The sequence below is a fragment of the Diadema antillarum genome, unplaced genomic scaffold (genome assembly GCF_040938485.1).
Source record: "Diadema antillarum isolate AM-2024a unplaced genomic scaffold, OU_Dant_1.0 seq00000119_RagTag, whole genome shotgun sequence".
NCBI classification, from domain to species: domain Eukaryota; kingdom Metazoa; phylum Echinodermata; class Echinoidea; order Diadematoida; family Diadematidae; genus Diadema; species Diadema antillarum.
Genome location: NW_027271200.1, coordinates 778,082 through 797,016, shown reverse-complemented (window position 1 = coordinate 797,016; position 18,935 = coordinate 778,082). Strand labels below are relative to the sequence as shown.

General features: G+C 39.4%; 1 protein-coding gene across 6 annotated transcripts in view; it reads left to right on the top strand.

The window, feature by feature from the left end:
- The window catches only part of LOC139727117 (excitatory amino acid transporter 2-like), a 141,365-nt gene extending 122,650 nt beyond the window's left edge, over positions 1-18,715 (top strand). For all 6 annotated transcript variants that reach the window (XM_071638098.1, XM_071638097.1, XM_071638095.1 and 3 more), the window contains 7 exons: positions 4,244-4,286; positions 5,121-5,298; positions 13,814-13,940; positions 15,242-15,472; positions 16,250-16,444; positions 17,680-17,814; positions 18,520-18,715. In XM_071638098.1, the coding sequence (XP_071494199.1) occupies positions 4,244-4,286; positions 5,121-5,298; positions 13,814-13,940; positions 15,242-15,472; positions 16,250-16,444; positions 17,680-17,814; positions 18,520-18,694 (1,084 nt within the window). In that variant the 3' untranslated portion in view covers positions 18,695-18,715. The remainder of the gene's footprint in view (positions 1-4,243; positions 4,287-5,120; positions 5,299-13,813; positions 13,941-15,241; positions 15,473-16,249; positions 16,445-17,679; positions 17,815-18,519) is intronic.
- The last annotated feature ends 220 nt before the right edge of the window (positions 18,716-18,935 follow it).

The window sequence follows — 18,935 nt, the reverse complement described above, 5'->3', positions numbered from 1 at the left end:
AGTAACTTTACTGCTGTCTCAAAGAGCAGGTGAATAGTTGGTATGTAATGTTTTGTTCTTAATGTTATGTTATGTTATGTTATGTTATGTTATGTTATGTTATGTTATGTTATGTTATGTTATGTTATGTGTCAAGATGTTTGAAAAGTGAAAGAGATTATAATATGTGTGATCATGATAGATACCACTGGTTCATAGAAATGTGAATGGAATTAGTGTAGACGTAATTTTGACCCATAAAGTAAAACATAGCTGTGTGAGTCCTCACCTTGACTTCATTCTCTATTCTATTTATTCACATATACACATGCCTTGTTTATGTGTGTGTGTGTGTGTGTGATTTTTAAAAGGATTTTCCCCGTAATAACATATACAATGTATACATGCAGATTTGCACCTATATTGGCACAAGTTCTCAGAGAAATTTTCAACAGAATCTTTGTGTTTTGTTGTTGTTCTTAATTGAGTGGTAATGTCTTAACCTAAACACTGTATTCATAGTTTGTATCATGAATGATAGACCTCTCTTAGATACATTTTTTTTCTCTCTCTCAGTGTTATACGAACAAATTCCAATTTGAAGCTGTATGTTAAGGTGCTAATTAAAATGAGCTTGTAGGTTAATCAAGTGATAGGGACTTGTTATTGATGAAATGTAAAATGACTTATGATCTTGTGCTCATCAAAAACCTCGGTAATTTATTACATCAAATATGACTGTTATTATAGATTGTATATCTGTTTATTTATTTACAGTCTGATCTCTTCCATTCCATCTCACCCTTATTTCTTCTATTTGCCTTCTGCTCGCTACCCTGTTCTGCTGTTCTTTAAGTGACGAATCCCGTCCACAACTCTGTCTCCCTTGAAAACACTTTTCTCGGAAGGTAGTCATTTATATTCTTTCAACTGACTGTACCTCTGCGTGTGGAATATAAAGTGACATACTTCTGTCTGCTGGATTCTCCCTTGATCTATGATGTTTACAGCGATGGCAGCTCAGACTTCTGGCGGCTCAGACTTCTGTCTCGGCAGAATTCGTCCTCTAATAGAACCCAGATGTGACTGCGCAGTTAGGTTATACAATACATTTAGCGATCCTGTCCCAGAATACGAGGATCAAATGTTTTCCATGGTAAACATTTTATATTTCAGTGTTTATACTGCCATAAAGGAACCATCAACTCTCAGTCACAAGACGATGTCAGTCAATAGATGATCATAAAGGGCCTACCCTTTTCAGACCAACATATCCAGTTGATTACAAGTGAACTTGTGGTAATTCAATGAAGAATTCTGTGTGCTGTTATTACTAATTCTCTACCTTCATTCAGATTGAAATGCAAAGCAGCAAAAATGAAAGTCCCTTACTGCAGCCAGCACTGTGCACCCTACAACTCAAAAGAAAGGGCAGTGCGGGAGCTAACCCCTCCACACTTGGCAGCATTTGCAAATTCATTAGTTGTGTCAATATGAAAGCTTTCCAGACTAGAGTTCCTGTATGAATCATTACTTAAATTATTAAGAGTTACCTGTGCGAAGGAGAAAGTATCTTTTTGTTCGGTTTTCCGTCATTGGTTCAACAGGAATTCCTGGGAGGAGAACTTATACCAGAGAAGTATGACAGGTGCTTGTGGATGCACCAATTGAAGTATTGACTGTGACTGTTCTTAAAGGGGTATTACAGGTTGAATGAAATAAGCCATGAACGGTTAATAGGGAATCATATTCAGATTTACTTGTGTGTATAATTTGTGAACATTTACATCTGTTTTAGTGTGTGTATGTGTGGTTTGTGTGTGTGTGTGTGTGTGTGTGAGTGTGTATGTGGATATATGTGTATTGTGTGCATGCAAACAGATCCACCATATGAGAAGTATAGCAATTCATCATTGTGTTGTTGCTGGTGTTTTTTTGTCCCCGCCGAACGAGTTCGAGCAGGGGACTATGAAACGGGCTCCGTACGTGTGTGTGTCCGTGCGTCCGTGTGTCCGTCCGTGTGTCCGTGTGTGCGTCCGTGTGTGATCAAAATCTTCAATTTGCTACTTCTCTGTCATTTATGGGCCAATTTTGATTCTGTTTGCTTTATATGATAGCACTACATGGGAGCTTTGAAACGTCTACACAGAATTTCAGTTGTGACCTTTGACCTTGACCTTTGACCTATATTGTACATTTTGTTACAAAATGCTACTCCTTTGCCATTTCTAACCCGATTTCGATTCTGTTTTCTTTATGTGATGGCAGTAGTTGAGGGTTTCAAAACTTCTACACAGAATTTTGACCTTTGACTTCTTTGACCTTTGACCTTGATTTTTTAAACCTGTATTGCAGATTTTGCTACAAAATGCTACTCCTTCGCCATTTCTAACCCTATTTCGATTCCGTTTGCTTTATGTGATGGCACTAGTTGAGGGCTTCAAAACGTCTACACAGAATTTTGACCTTTGACTTCTTTGACCTTTGACCTTGATTTTTTTACCTGTATTGTAGATTTTGCTACAAAATGCTACTCCTTCGCCATTTCTAACCCGATTTCGATTCCGTTTGTTCTATGTGATGGCACTAGTTAAGGGCTTCAAAACTTCTACACAGAATTTTGACCTTTGACTTCTTTGACCTTTGACCTTGATTTTTTTACCTGTATTGTAGATTTTGCTACAAAATGCTACTCCTTTGCCATTTCTAACCTGATTTCAATTCTGTTTTCTTTATGTGATGGCACTAGGTGAGGGCTTCAAAACTTCTACACAGAATTTTGACCTTTGACTTCTTTGACCTTTGACCTTGATTTTTTTACCTATATTGTACATTGGCTACAAAATGCTACTCCTTCGCCATTTCTAACCCGATTTCGATTCCGTTTGCTTTATGTGATGGCACTAGGTGAGGGCTTCAAAACTTCTACACAGAATTTTGACCTTTGACTTCTTTGACCTTTGACCTTGATTTTTTACCTATATTGTACATTTTGCTTCTAAATGCTACTTCCGGCGGGGACATATATTACGCACCGTGTAATTTCTACTTTTCCTTGTTTTTTTTTCTATCAGTACTTTGTCATCTTCAGATCAACTGATCTACAAAAGAATGGCCCAAATACCTCAAATTAGCTTCCTTTTTTTTTTCTTCTTCTTATTGAAAATGGGTGGCTAGAATTGGAAAAAACTTGGAAGAATTAACAATGGGATATAAGATCATAGTTTGTAAAAATGAAGATGGGGGAGGCAAAATATTCCAAATTAGTTTCTTTTACATCATTTTTTACACTTTCACCTGATATTACAATTTGTGCAATGGTGATGGCGCCATCAGGGGAGTCCCTAGGTTTGGGCCCATATATCCAAATTCAATCCCGAATCTCAAGAGTTTTGAAATGGTTTGTCTCAGGCGGGTTCCCATTAAGGTCAAGTGTGTGGTTTAGGTGAGCCCCGAACCCATGGGTCTCTTGTTGCACATATCATTGTCCAGGACACTCAGAACAGATCACAACATAGGAATAACATTACATCCTGTAAAACAATTGATGATGTAACAGAAGAGTGGCAAAAAAAAGAAGTCTAAATTGCAGACAGCAACAGAGATCTGATTGGATGTCTGCAACATTTTCTGCATATTTAGTTAATATGTATCACATTCTTTCTATGCAAATAATTGTTACAGGAGCCAGTAACCATAGTGTGGAAACTTGTTTCATTTCAGCTTCTAAGAATGTGTAAATGTGAATAATAAAACTTTTGTTTCATAAAATTCATAATACACCAGTGATTACTGTCAAGTATACACAGTACAGTATTTCAGGAGATGCATATCCCAGACAGTTAAAATGATAATTTCAATATGATATTTCCATTTATGAGTTTGTATTGATCATGGCCAAGAATATTCATATGTACATAGTATTTTTCAAGTGGAAAAAAAAACAACTGTGCTGTTTGTTTTTAGCCATTGATGCAAGATTGGTTTCATGTTCAGACCAATCACCTTATTTCTTTTATATCATACTTTGAGAGGCTCCCCCAGATTAACTTCCTATTCTTTACATGAGAAGTCTGCAAGCCTTTCCAGAACTTCAGCTAATGTAGTTTCTGATTGATTGACTTTGTATATTTTGAATCATGTTTTACATAGAGTAATGCTCTACTGTAGTGACATCACAATGCACTGAATCTCTCTGTTTGATTTGAATTTGGATATCCTAGTGCATCTTTAACAGTTTGTATGTTTCTCTTTATCTTTGCAGGAACTTCTTCCCAACAAACCTTGTGCAGGCATGCTTCCAGCAGGTAAGTAGAAGTGGTTTGCTATCATATCCAATGAAGAGGCTTGTCCAAAACTTGTTACCCATATATGCAGGCTACCTCTAAGTGCTCCTCTGCTAGCCTAAGACATAAACCTGTTTATCTCACTATCATTTCCAGCTGAATATGCCTTTGTGTATCATACCCATTCTGTTGTGTTATAAGCTCAAGTGAGCTGTTGTGAGCAGTTGTCATCCTGTGTGCGTCGTCGTTCTTGTGCACGGTAGGTGTCGGTCATGTGGTGTGCATCGTGCGTCACCTTTTTCCCATGTTCATCTTCTTGAAAACAGGTGGCGGGATTTTCTCTAAACTTGGCAAGAACCATCAAAAGGGGGGAGGGGATTATGATTGCTTCATATGGTGGTGCCCCCCCTTGCCTCCCCCCCCCCCCCCCCCCGCCTTCTATTGGGCAAGACCTATATATTCTACATTAGCTAATTCTATAACTTTTTGTTTCTCTTTCACCTTCTTGTTTCTCTTTCACCTTCTTGAAATCAGGTTGCTGAATTTGACCAAACCAAAATCGGCAATGATGGGAGGGGTTTATAGTTTGTGGTGTTGGTGCCCCAGGGGTCCCCTAGGGCTGGGCCCAAATTCCCAAAATGAGAAGGCTGTTGCCCAAGGGGCCTGCAAGCAATCCCAAGTCTCAAGATTTTTGAAATAGTTTTCCTCGGGTGGAGTACCATTAAGGCGAAGTGCGCTGCTCAGATAAGCAATATTCCTACAGATCTCTCATTTCTGTTTTTCTTGTTTTTCTTGTTTATATTTTTTTAAAAAAGACAATAGGTTTGATAGCTGGTTTAATTATTTCTTTGACAGACGCAAACCTACCTGGTCAAGGAGGATATCACAGAAGATGTGCCCTACAATGTTACCAACATCACCGTGTTTGAAGACGGTCTCAACAAGACAGAGAATTTTACCCACTATGAGACCATCGTTCTTGGCTCTCGGATGGTGCGTAAAGTTGGCTTTAAGAATGGCATGAATGTTCTGGGTAAGTTTATGTTCTGGTACATTACTCTCAATTTAGATCATATTGTTTGAAAGTCACCTTCTAATCCATGCGACCAAGTTTGTTTTTGAGAGTGTGCAGGAAAGTATGTTGCTTAGGAGGGCAGTCCTGTAATGGTTTGCTTTTAATATTTTGAGGCAGTATGTTAGCAGTTCACTAAGACCACAATCTTGGAATTCATGTTTGAATTCCTAGATGTTTGAACACACATCCTGGTGGTACGAGATATGACTTCTGTAGGTTTAGAAATTGCTAATGATCAAAAAAAAAAGTTACCAAATAAAGCTTCCACAGTGGTATATTAAATTGCTTAGCTTTTACTTTACAGTCAATATTTACATTCATACAGATGAAGGGAAAGACAGAAAGCAATAACATGTTTGTCAACATGAGTGAGGCAGGTAGACCACTGAGAAGATAGAAAAGTACAGTCAGATTATGTAAAATTGCATAGAAAAACCCAGCTCAGAAGGTTCATGAGAAGGAAAAGGATCACAGTAGGAGAAGGAGAAAAGAGGCATACATTGTCAAAGTTTCGAGCTTCTTTCTCTTTCATTCAGACATGGTAAATTACTGGAGCTTATGATTATCCGTCTCTATTTTTTTTTCTTCAATATTACATGACAAAGTGGCAATGATAGTTTTGTTATGTGCCTCTCAAGAATTAGTTTTGAGTAGGATGTTCACTTTGTGATTTGACTTGCTTCGTTTGTCACAAATAATATTGTGCAGATTGTGTTGGAAATTATGCATGAATTAGAGACATGATTTCTTTGATGTGAGGCATTGCCTTAATAAATAACTACATTCAGTTCAGGTTTGTTTGAACGACTAATTTGCATCAAAAGAGTAATATGTTCGGATGAAATCATTTTTTCATAAGATACACAAAGTTGATTATTAATACAAAACCCTCATGTGCTATGATCTCTTACTTATTAACAATGACACCTGTTCTGGGAAAGAGTGGGAGTGTAGCTAATGATTTTATCTTATTTGCCATTATTGTGAATTTATTCATGGCAGTAACTGTAAACATCTTTTTAAAAAAAAAATCAGTTTGTTTCCAGAAGTGTCACTTATATCTATCACTGACTTCAGAGTCTTACAGCTCTTCAAAATATGAAGGAAATTTGATTGCAAGAGTTGTGCTTTTTGTTTGCCTTTTCTTACTAGATTGAAGTGCATCATGACTAATTTTGAATACCAGTATAAGTCTTAATGGTAGTGATATGAAGGTAGCACAAAAAAAAATCAAACAGCTGTTTGTGTTTGTGTTTGTATTCATCAGTCATGTTATATGCTGCAATGTTTGGATTTGTTGTTGTTTTTGTCTCCTCTTTAATGGGTAGTGTAGCCTAGGATGATGCTGCCAGGTAGTTGAAGGGCTGTTCAAACAAACAAATTAACCCATGCCCATCCTAGGGAGACTTGTAAGGTTTAAATTGTTTGATTTTTTTTTTTTTTTTTTACAGTGAAGATAGCACTGACTTGAATGAAGGTACAAGGTGGTCGAAGTGCTGTTCACACCGATATTAATATGCTCATCTCCCCAAGGGATTGTCATGCATTGCATGCACACATTGTTCCAACAAAATCCTGTTTTCTCTCACAACATACATGATATGCTTGCGCCTTTTTTGGCTCTCTATAATGCGCATGTGCTGGTAGCCGTGAAACTTGACCGCATTGTCAAAAATACCCGGGGGAGGAGGGGAACTGATTCCAACTGACATTGAAAAGATTTCCCACCTCTCCTTCTCCTTGAACTTCCTCCCTCTTTCATCTTGTTTCCAGCTTTAGATGCTTTCCATTTACTCCTGTTCTTTCAAATCTGTTCTTTAGCCAAACTGAGTTGGAACATGAAGCAACTAGATTTGTTTTTGAAGGGATGGGGGGGGGGGGATGGGAAAAGAAAGGGATCAATTTTTGCCACTTGAATTCTGCAGTTATTTTTAGAATTGAGCAGATCATTGCATTGCAATTTCTATAAAGGGGGAACCAAATTGGGGCCTATTTTTTACATTTTCATCTTCTCCTTAGACACATACGGTCAAATTTGTCACCAAACTTGGCAGGCATTATCTCTCTAGAGGGTTTATACATCATTATGGACACCATGGCCAGACCCACATTGATTTCAGAACCTTTACGTTAGAGATTTTAAAAGCAAAAGAAAAACCTTGTTAAAACCACAAATACTCAAGAGTGAGTAAATACATTAATGAATGTACTTTCAAGGTTAGTTAAAGTAGATCCATGCATGCATGGTCAAAATTTCTATATACTTCGCAGGGATCTTTTTGCCAGTGTGATAGAAACTATAAAAATGGACACCACACTGCACCCCCCCCCCCCCAACATTTGCTATAGGTGAACTTGTGGTACTCAGGTTAGTGCAAGACCCCCCCCCCCCCCCCATCTCTTGTCTACATCTCTGTCTATATATCTCTTCACCGATTGCATATAAGACAATTGGAAGTGATGCATGTTTGTCAGAATAGGTTCATCTTAGATGTTAAAGACTTTTTCCATAGTGTACCTTGGTATTCACAGAAATTAAAGTTAATCGAAGTGTACCATGGTTGTTAAGGTATGTGTTTACAGTACGCAGGGAAGCCATGAAAGACTTGACAAATGTGACCCATACTTTAAGATAATTGGGAGTGCCCATTTGTGAAGTAGCGCTTTAAGCTCTTGCGCCGACATAGGATGGATTCTGTCTTCACCTGCTAGCTGCCCTACAATCGCACCTTTGTTGGCTGGAGTCTGTGGGAACAATTAGGACCCATTTCTGCCTGTTTTCTCACACACATACAGGGTGGTTGTACACTTGAGTGGTTATGAAGAAGGTGGGAGGGTGGAAATCAAAGTCACCAGCCATGTAGAAAACATACAGCAGAAGTGTGTGTTCCGCATGAATGGATTGGCAAAGTTCCTTGTTGTCGTATCACAAATAAACATGAGTAGATTGAACATGCAGATTCACAGTATGAAATGTTTCGGTACAGTGTGAAATGTTTTGTTTCAGTGCTTTCACTTCAGATGGTGATGTGAGAACAATGGCATTGTTCTTTGATATAATTTTAATTAACGTGACTTCATTATGTATTTTCTGGTTTTCTAACATGCAGCAACAAGATTACAGCTACATTGTACAACCGAAAGTACAAGAATCCTGTGATATGCCAACCTTGGAATTGCAAATAATTAGATGACAATGAAAAAGAACACAAACCAAAAGTGAAACAAGAATTTAGCCAAAACGTCATCAAAATTATTTGAAAAAGAATAGCTATAGAAAAGATGAGCAACCTGATAGAGTCTAGGAATGTCATTTCAAATTTAGCAAAGATATTTTCCCTCAAATAATTTGTGAATATTTACCCATTAATAGTGTTTTCAGATTTTCACACCACTATCTTCCACTTCTTTAACCCTGTAGTTACCTCTGTATTTTCTATGAGGATTATGGTCACAGCATAAAGCTTCAACTTGTAATATGTGGAGGAATGTGAAAGGAAGGTTTGTTCTTCAAAGAATTTCCTCTTATTTCATACTAATGCTTGAGATATTCTTTAGCACTCAAAAGACAAAGTTACCTCGTGAATATCACATTGTCACCTTGACTGAAACACTGATGTGTGCACTTGATGAAATGTGTTTAGACCACAAACTTGCTTACTTTTAATCATCATTCTGATGACATTTCAAAGTGCTGCTTGTAACGTAAAGAGGATTGCACCTGTAATCCTAGTACAAACAGTCCAAGTGAGAACATCCCATACCTGAAAGGAAAGGTTCAGGCCACGAGAGAAAAAGTCCTGAAGTGTGTCACTCCACCACAAAGGAGCCTTATTGAACAGGAGTTGGCTTGGCCCAGCTTGGAGAAGGCATGCAATTTGATTGGGCAGCGGAGAATTGAGCACAGATTGGCAACTAACCTCAACAGACTCCCAGTTATTTGTAGGGAATGTAGGGTGAAAGGCCAAGGGAATTCTGCCAAGGGTCCTCTTTTCTTCTTCTTCCTCTTTTTCTTTCCCCTCATCTTGTCGTAGTAGGTGGTGGGAACATGTTTCACAAGCAGCGTGATACAACCATAGGAAACATTTTGCAGATGTAAAGCTTCTATTCATTCAATACAGAATAGATGTCACAGCAATAGACCATTTCTACTGTCTCATTTTCACATGTGTTTTAGGAAGCAGCACATCATGCATTTTACAAGTACAATACAACAGAGAAAAGACCACACAGTGTACCTACAGGTATCAACAGCCCAAACAATCTTAATGTAGCTGAAACGCCACTTATTCCCCCCAAGAGATGGCGCTCTTATAACTTGCGGTGAAAAAGCTGCCTCCTCTGTCTTCACACTGGTAAATGGTGCAGGAGATTTTATACCATTGTGTCACTCTACTTCTAGTCAATATACTTTAAATATTTTATGACATGATAACATTATCTCAAAAATATTTTTATCAACTAAAAGTAGAGGGACATTTGTGAACTAATGTAACTGCACTCTCACACATCCTAATCTGATACAATGTATTTGTCTTTGTGCAGCATTGATGAATCCTCTCCCAAAATCCTTTCTCGTACCATCTTTTATTGAAGTACAACTACTTCCTCTTGATAATAATAATTATTAAAAAAAACCACTCAGAATATTGCTCCCTCAGAATGATGGCATTAGATATAAAGCATGATATGCCTTTTGCTTGTGCAGATTTTGGTAGACTATCACATTGAGAAAAGTAGTTCACCTGTTTTGCATTTTATATCACAGGATGAGTCACAAATACCCAGAGCCCCTGTCCTGATATAAGTCCGTAGGCCACACCTCTAAGCATCTTTGTTGGTTGGCATGGCGACCTTAGAGGCCTGGGACTTGTTTATTCTTTTTAGGGTTGCGCTTTCAGGTGGCTGCCACTGCACGCTGTGTCACATTGTACAAGCTGTGCTATAAGTCACGGGCTATTGATACAAGCATGCCCCTCTATCCCTATTTCAAATAAGCATTGCATGCAAAACATGAACTGTGGCATGGCTGGGTCCCAGGCTTGGGTTTCAAATGTACATCCATCATACGCGAGACAATATGAGCTATGAGAATGGGAACATTGTGACACACAGAGGGGTACCTGTCGCCTCAAGCCAAACTAGAAAGTTAATGTACTCTCCCAGATCTTGTGGAGAACGTTGGTTGTGTGTGTGGGTGTGGGTGTGTGTAACTGTAATATGACTGGGCACTGGACTCATATACAGAGGAATAATAAGTGTATTGGTCATAAATACAATGTCTTTATTTCCACAAAGAGCTTTTTAGCTCACCTGAGCCAAAGGCTCAAGTGAGCTATTGCGATCGCCCTTCGTCCGGCGTCCGTCGTGCGTCGTGCGTCGTCCGTCGTCCGTCGTCCGTCGTCCGTCGTCCGTCGTCCGTCGTCCGTCGTGCGTCGTGCGTAAACTTTTTACATTTTCATCTTCTTCTTGAAAACCCCAAGACCGATTTTCATCAAACTTGGCAGGTAGCATCCCTAGGGGGTTAGGAACTCAAATTGTTAAAATGGGCACCATGCCCCACCCAGGGGGCCCCCAGGGGGGCCCAAACCCCCCAAAATTAAGGAATCTGTAAAAATCTTCTTCTCTAGAACCAGAAGTGATAGAGCTAAGTTAATACTATGAGTTAGTACATTGATGACTGTAGTTTCAAGTTTGTTCATGGCAGAATCAGGGGTGCCCCCCTTGGGACCCAGGGGGGGGGGTGGGGAAGGGTTCTAATGGGGCCTAAATTGTACATTTTCATCTTCTTCTTGAGAACTCCGTGACCCATTTTCACCAAACTTGGCAGGTAGCATCCCTAGGGGGTTAGGAACTCAATTTGTTAAAATGGGCACCATGACCCACCCAGGGGGCCCCCAGGGGGCCCAAACCCCCCCAAAATTAAGGAATCTGCAAAAATCTTCTCTAGAACCAGAAGTGATAGAGCTAGGTTAATACTATGAGTTAGCACATTGATGACTGTAGTTTCAAGTTTGTTCATGGCAGAATCAGGGGTGCCCCCCTTGGGACCCGGGGGGGGGGGGGGGGGGGGGGGGGGGTGAGGAGGGGTCCTAATGGGGCCTAAATTGTACATTTTTATCTTCTTCTTGAGAACCCCATGACCCATTTTCACCAAACTTGGCAGGTAGCATCCCTAGGGGGTTAGGAACTCAATTTGTTAAAATGGGCACCATGCCCCACCCAGGGGGCCCCCAGGGGGGCCCAAACCCCCCAAAATTAAGGAATCTGTAAAAATCTTCTTCTCTAGAACCAGAAGTGATAGAGCTAAGTTAATACTATGAGTTAGTACATTGATGACTGTAGTTTCAAGTTTGTTCATGGCAGAATCAGGGGTGCCCCCCTTGGGACCCAGGGGAGGGGTGGGGGGGTGGGGAAGGGTTCTAATGGGGCCTAAATTGTACATTTTCATCTTCTTCTTGAGAACTCCATGACCCATTTTCACCAAACTTGGCAGGTAGCATCCCTAGGGGGTTAGGAACTCAATTTGTTAAAATGGGCACCATGACCCACCCAGGGGGCCCCCAGGGGGCCCAAACCCCCCCCCCCAAAATTAAGGAATCCGCAAAAATCTTCTTCTCTAGAACCAGAAGTGATAGAGCTAGGTTAATACTATGAGTTAGCACATTGATGACTGTAGTTTCAAGTTTGTTCATGGCAGAATCAGGGGTGCCCCCCTTGGGACCCAGGGGGGGGGGGGGGGGTGAGGAGGGGTCCTAATGGGGCCTAAATTGTACATTTTTATCTTCTTCTTGAGAACCCCATGACCCATTTTCACCAAACTTGGCAGGTAGCATCCCTAGGGGGTTAGGATCTCAATTTGTTAAAATGGGCACCATGCCCTGCCCAGGGGGCCCCCAGGGGGCCCAAACCCCCCAAATGAAGGAATCTTTAAAAATCTTCTCTAGAATCAGAAGTTATAGAGCTGAGATAATACTATGAGTGAGTACATTAATGACTGTAGTTTCAAGTTTGTTCATAGGAGATCCAGGGGTGCCCCTCTTGGGGGTAGGGGGGGGGTGGTTGGAAGGGTCCAAATGGGGGCCTGAATTGTACATTTTCATCTTCTTCCTGAAAACCTCATGATGGATTTTTGTCAAACTTGGCAGGTAGCATCCCTAGGTGATCAGGATCTCAATTTATCAAACTGGGCACCATGCCCCACCCAGAGGGCCCCAGGGGGCCCCAATTCCCCCAAATTAAGGAATCTTGAAAAAAATTGGGCCCTTATTGTACATTTTCATCTTCCACTTGAGAATGCCTCGTCAAAGTTTGGTGGAGCTGTGAATAATTTAGATTAGTGACTGCGTGAAAGGTGAACTTGCGATACTCAGGTGAGCGCTAGACCCGCGGGTCTCTTGTTATATCTAGCCACAGGACTTCAAACCTTTTAAGCGACATATCTGTGCCATTTCGAGCAAAAGTTGACGGGTCTTGACAAAGTGGTTTTAATGTGAACATTACTTAAATCCATTTAACCCGTTGAGGACAAGTCCGGAGTATACTCGGGCAAGTGTCTATGGAAAATGTGTGTTGTAGCATAATCAAATCGTCCTCAATGGGTTAATTGGTATGACATCCTATAGGGTGACTTACCCATCCAGGTCACACAATTGTAACATTATTTTGTTGATGCACTGATTAGCTGTCCCCTCAAGAATGCCCAATTGTCTTGACAGTGCTTGAAGGAATTACACTTCTTTGACTCCTTCAACATAAAGAAATATGATAACATGATAGCTTTGATATCAATAGCAGAGTCAATAAAAAGCAAAACATAATTTCAGAAGAATTAAAGTAGGACCATGTCACCACAAAAAGTATTAAAAAGAAAAAATGTGTCACAATATTATGAGACCAATAGAGCACCAAAGTGATGATGTGACAGTTTTTTGTTATAGCTTGGGTTTGAACTGGGTTTGAGCATGGTTAGCAGCAATAAAGGTGAGGTCGTTTAGAACCAGTTTCCATGGTGATGATGGCTATGACATCACACTGTGGTGCTTTACAAATTTTGAAGATGTCAATTGAATGCCACAATGGATGAATGACAGCCATTCCTGTGTGGTCAGCATTTTATGCACAATGTGTGTTCTATTTTTCTTCAAATAATCATTGTGTTGGACTTTCATTCCTCTGCATTTTTGGAATATAAAATGTTAACATAGGACATGCTGATTCCTTAGAAGCAGTTTTCAACTTTTCACTCCCAAAATTGATTGCATTCTCAGATGACCCTTTTCATCTCTGTGATGTTTCGTCACCTTGTGACAATGCTCACTCCTACCTACAATGATGTTTGAATGGGAGCTGATACTTTGTAATGGATGTATGTGGCATATCTATTGGAATGGTTTGTTTTATTTTAAGTGTGTACGCTCTAATCTATTGATTGTGACAGCAATTTCTTGACTTATTTTGTCGATTTTCTCAGGGATCATTGCATTCTGTATTGCCTTTGGCATCCTCCTCAGCCAGATGGGACCCCGTGGACGTGTCATGGTGGAATTCTTTGATATCCTCTCAGACATCACAATGACGATGGTGTCCATCATCATGTGGTATGTTGTTAATCAATGAAGCCACACCTTGTGACACTACCTCCCTATTATCTTACCAAAAGCATAAGAGCATATAATGCATGTTTTTGGAGACGCATCCGATTCATTAATTTCAAAAGTGTGGAATGTTACACCAATGCATTCAAACAAATTTTGCAGTGCTAACTGCTGCATTGAGAGTGCATATTATTGCCCTTTACAAACATAGGGGAGAGCCATGCTGCTAGTTGAATAGTTCTCTTGCACTTTTCCATACCCTTTCATTGTTAAGGTTGTTATTTTACTGTGATTGAATTGATTGACTCAAGGGGTTAGCCTCCAAGATGTCTGTACTCATTTTATCCTCGCCGCGTTTTCTTGCCAACTTTCCCAGCAGTTAATATAAGTGTCTGCCTCAGGTCAATTGTCCTCTGGTTTGTATCGTAAATTTTACATTATATGAAAAGACACTTTCACCTCTCGAACCTAGGAAACTGAAGCATGAGGCGGTGTCAAAGGCACACATTTTGTTGAATATCCCAGTTTGCTATGAAATGTTCAGTTGGAGTAATGCCGTAAACTGTGAATGTTTGTTGCAAAGCACTTTCCTAATGATATTTCATATATCACAAGATGCACTTCCTTATTAAGAATTATGAATACACATTCAGTATTCTTTTTAATGGTCCCATCAAAAAACTTGTACTTAAAATTATTTTCTTTTTCCTTTTGATAAATGCATGATTGACAATTTAGTTTGCTGTAATCTTAAAGTGCAAATATTCATCATTTCAAATATACCTCAGATGCTCTGTCTTTGTTGAAACTGTGAACAAGCAAACCTGTTCAAAGTCTTGTTCAGTGCTCAAGTTACTCTGTTTTGTGTTGTTTTGTTTTTCTCTGTAGATGGGGCATGATTTATGAATTTCATTACTTTTCTGCATTGAACTGAGTTGAAATATTGAATACTAGAACATAGTCTATTCGTTATGCCCCAATATTTTTACATAATCCTCACTCAGTCAAAAATGTAACTTCTTCTTAGTGACTCTTTAGTATCCTTTTCCAATTGGTTTTGAATTTGTCACCACTCTGCCAAAAATGATTGTGTTTTTTGTGCATGAAATACCCAACCTGTAGAAATTGCTGTGGGACCTTATTTATTTCTTTTCACCATAAAAGCAGCATTCATACTGTCAAGTGCTCCTGCATTCAGTTAAGTAAGACATCCCTTACATTAGATGAGAACAAAGCAAGACTCCTGATTGTGAAGTTGGTTAATATAAATGTCTTTCTTCCACCACGCCCCTGAATGCATCCAGGTACTCCCCTATCGGTATCATGAGCCTGATCTGTGCCAAGATTCTGGACATGGAGAATCCCCAGTTGGTGTTCCAGAACCTCGGCCTCTACATGGTCACAGTCCTCATCGGCCTCGTCATACACCTGGGCTGCCTGATGAGCATCTACTTCGCCTTCACGCGCAAGAACCCTTTCACGTTCTTCCGGGGTCTGCTCCAGGCTTGGCTGACAGCTCTGGCAACATCCTCCAGGTGGGTGGAGAGGGGGAGAGATGGGAAGAGGAAAGGGGGTCCCCTAACTCCTGGAAAACTGGCAAGAGGCACCATACAGTGCTAAGAAGTTGTAAATGAAGAGATTGATTGCAAAAGGGGCTAAGTGCCATTTTTCAAACATTTGAAAGTATCAAAGTCCATCATCAGATAGAGCAAAATAAAACCTTTCTAGTGATAGCCTAGTCGTTACATAACAAGAAATAATTCTTGAAGCTGTGATTGAAGATATCCCATATTTTCTTATTATTTTGTCTGTTTTGCAGCAGCTTCAATCGCAAGTATCTCAAATTAACAAGAATGGACTGAAGTCATTTTTGTGATTAAACTTTTCAAATATCCACAAGATATATCACAGTGATAGTGACAAAGAACTTCGAAGTATTATACACAATGGCTTTATGCAGTAGCAACATTTGCAAGTAGACCTATCAGTTGTCTGAAATGTCACAAAATTTGGCAGTGTGCAAGTTCTTTCTACTTTCAAGTCTTCAGACAACCTCTCTGAAGAACAGTTTCCACATATATATATTTTTTTCAAATAAGAAAACAAACAGATGTAATGTCGTACAGATAGTGTGATGATGATCATCACATCTTTGGAGAGAATGTTCTTAAAGCTTCTGTGCTAGAACTGCAGTCTTGTAATTGTTTTAGTAAAGAACTTGTCATCATAAAAGTGTTTACTGCCATTTTGATGAAACAGTATTGGACTTAAGACTCTTGATGCATAATTATATTCTTTTGAAATAAAATTAGCTCTGCAACGCTCCCCGTCACCTTCCGCTGCTTGGAGGAGAATCTTGGCATTGACAAGAGAGTGACAAGATTTGTTCTTCCCATCGGCGCTACAGTCAACATGGATGGCACCGCCCTCTATGAAGCCGTGGCCACCATCTTCATCGGGCAGCTCAACGGGATACCAATGACCATTGGCAAAATCATCACCATTAGGTGAGGTCAACATGAAATGACCAAATGTGGGTCTCTGTGTTTGAGTGTTGCCAGATTCATGTTACCAATGTATGTAGCATAAATTTTGTTTTGATTGAATTTCTTGTTAGAGAAGGATATTAATTGAAAAAAAAAGAAAGATTGGTTTGCCATGATCATTTGAGGTGCAATTAACTTCATATTCATGGTACTAAGAGTTTGATAGTGAAGTGCTATCACAGTGAGTTAAGTTCACCAAACCAGGATGGTAAAGACATTATGTAATTAATTTCCAGTGAAATGAGCTGAAGTTTACAAAGGCAAGCTTAGATTCCATGTTGCTTACTTGATGTTGAATTCATTTTGTTGTCAAAAAATATTTTCAAAATTGGAAAAAATTAATGACAAAAATGTGAAAAAGAAGTTTAAAAAATGGTTCTGTGGTATATGTTTTGCTGGATGTTACACTGAATCTGACCACAGAGGGCAGCCAGCATGTTTTGCCCTCTTCAAGTACACCTGCACAAGTATATCATCAAATTTCACCTTGTCAGTAAGATGGCACATGTGTTGGCACTCATTGCATTTTTTTTTTCCTCAGGCTGCTTTCAACAGCCAGTAAATTATGTTTTCAAGATATGCTGCACGTTGACTCGGCCAACATCTTTTTCTTTTTCTTCTTGTATTGAACAGCTTGTAACATTCACATCTGGTATACATTCAAAGAAGATTGTGTATCTTTGAAACTTGAAATCAGGAATGCAAACTGATCACTACCAGGCAGCATCCTCTCTGGTATTCCTCCGCCAACACAGTGTGTCAAGCATAAAGCACGTAGTTGCTGTTTTCAAGCACAGTACGGAACAATTGAGAAGCCAAATTAAAATGGCTTAAAAGATGAGGCTCATCATCTGATACAGCTTGCATGATAGTGTTCCATGATGCTTGTTTTTGGCGAGGATTTTTCTTCCCTAATTCGCCATTTGCTTTTCAACCTTCATGCTCGGTATACAAAAGGAAAGTTTAATATAGCCCTGGAGAAAAATGATTTTTAAACCAAAGATCCCTTTGGTTTGCATTTTTTTTCTCTCTATGCAGAGTGACACAGATACAATTTTGTTTTCATCAGTCACAAATAGAGCTGTCTCACATGGCTCTGGCACTTTTCATAATGTCTCAATTCTTTTGATACACCTTGTATTCTGCAAAGTTTGAGAAGTGAGTGAATAACCCCAGTGTTATTATGTTTGCTTCAGCTTGACAGCCACACTGGCCAGTGTCGGAGCAGCCAGTGTCCCTAGTGCTGGTCTCATCACCATGCTGCTGGTGCTGACTGCAGCTGGTTTACCTGTGGAAGATGTCAGCTTACTGCTCACTGTGGACTGGTTCTTGTGAGTACTGCACATTGGAGATACCTTGAAAGCACTCAAAAATACCAACTGTTATCTTTATGCAGCATTTTGTGCTTCTTTTTTTCCCCAAAAATATACTACAAGTTTCATGGCAAATACTATTTTTCCGAACTTGTACTCTTTTGCTGGAATAAGACCAAGGTAAAATACTATTTTACTGCCCAATTTATGCCTCTTCTGTTATTAGAATACTTCAATGCTGTGTACAAGGTTGGCATCCCTGAGCACTTCCTGATAATTCATCTCCAAAGAAGCAACGACTGTAGGGTAACAGGGAATAGCACAACATTAGAACTGTGACACTTTCTTTCTTGCCTTAATCCTCTACTGTTATCCATAAGTGATATCGTGATTGACATTGTTGAATTTAGAAAAAGTTTAAGTTCATGACATTGTAAAACATTTCAGAGAGAACGTCAGGAGGTAGACTCTCGTTTGTTTAAGTAAAAAGAGGAAATACAGTAAATCTAGACCTGATTGATCGATTCTGTGGAAAAGCTTGACAAATGTATAATGAAAAATGTATAAAATGATTAAGACTTTTCAACAGTATTCCTCTTTATAATTCTGTACAGAAGAAATCTAGTGATCCAGACTTCTAGATTTTGCAATTGTCATAACTTCCCCTCTTTCAGTTTTTCTATAGCTTAAATCTTTTTTTTTCTTTTCTTTTTTTTACTGTAGGGATCGTTGCCGCACTTCAATCAACGTAGTTGGTGACTCCTACGGAGCAGCCATTGTCCACCATCTGTCTCAGAAGGAATTGACAGCCATGAGCAATGCTGTAAGTTCCCTTATTTTGATTCTGTGTATTTACTTACTGTGTAATGCCAATCACCTTTTGACTCTCAAAGGATGAAATACTCAATGGTTAAGATACAGAAAGCTCACTATTCAGGGCTTCATTTGACATTGAACACAGAAATAGGACAAGGTGTTCCTTAATATAGTTCTGTGGAAATGGCCTTTGTTACAAACATATATCTTTTTTTCCACGCACTCAACTACCAATCTAGTAGTTGCAGTATTATACTCCTACCATAGTCATATGACATATGATTAATGAGGTCACCTTTTTCTTGCTCTAAACCAGATGTGAT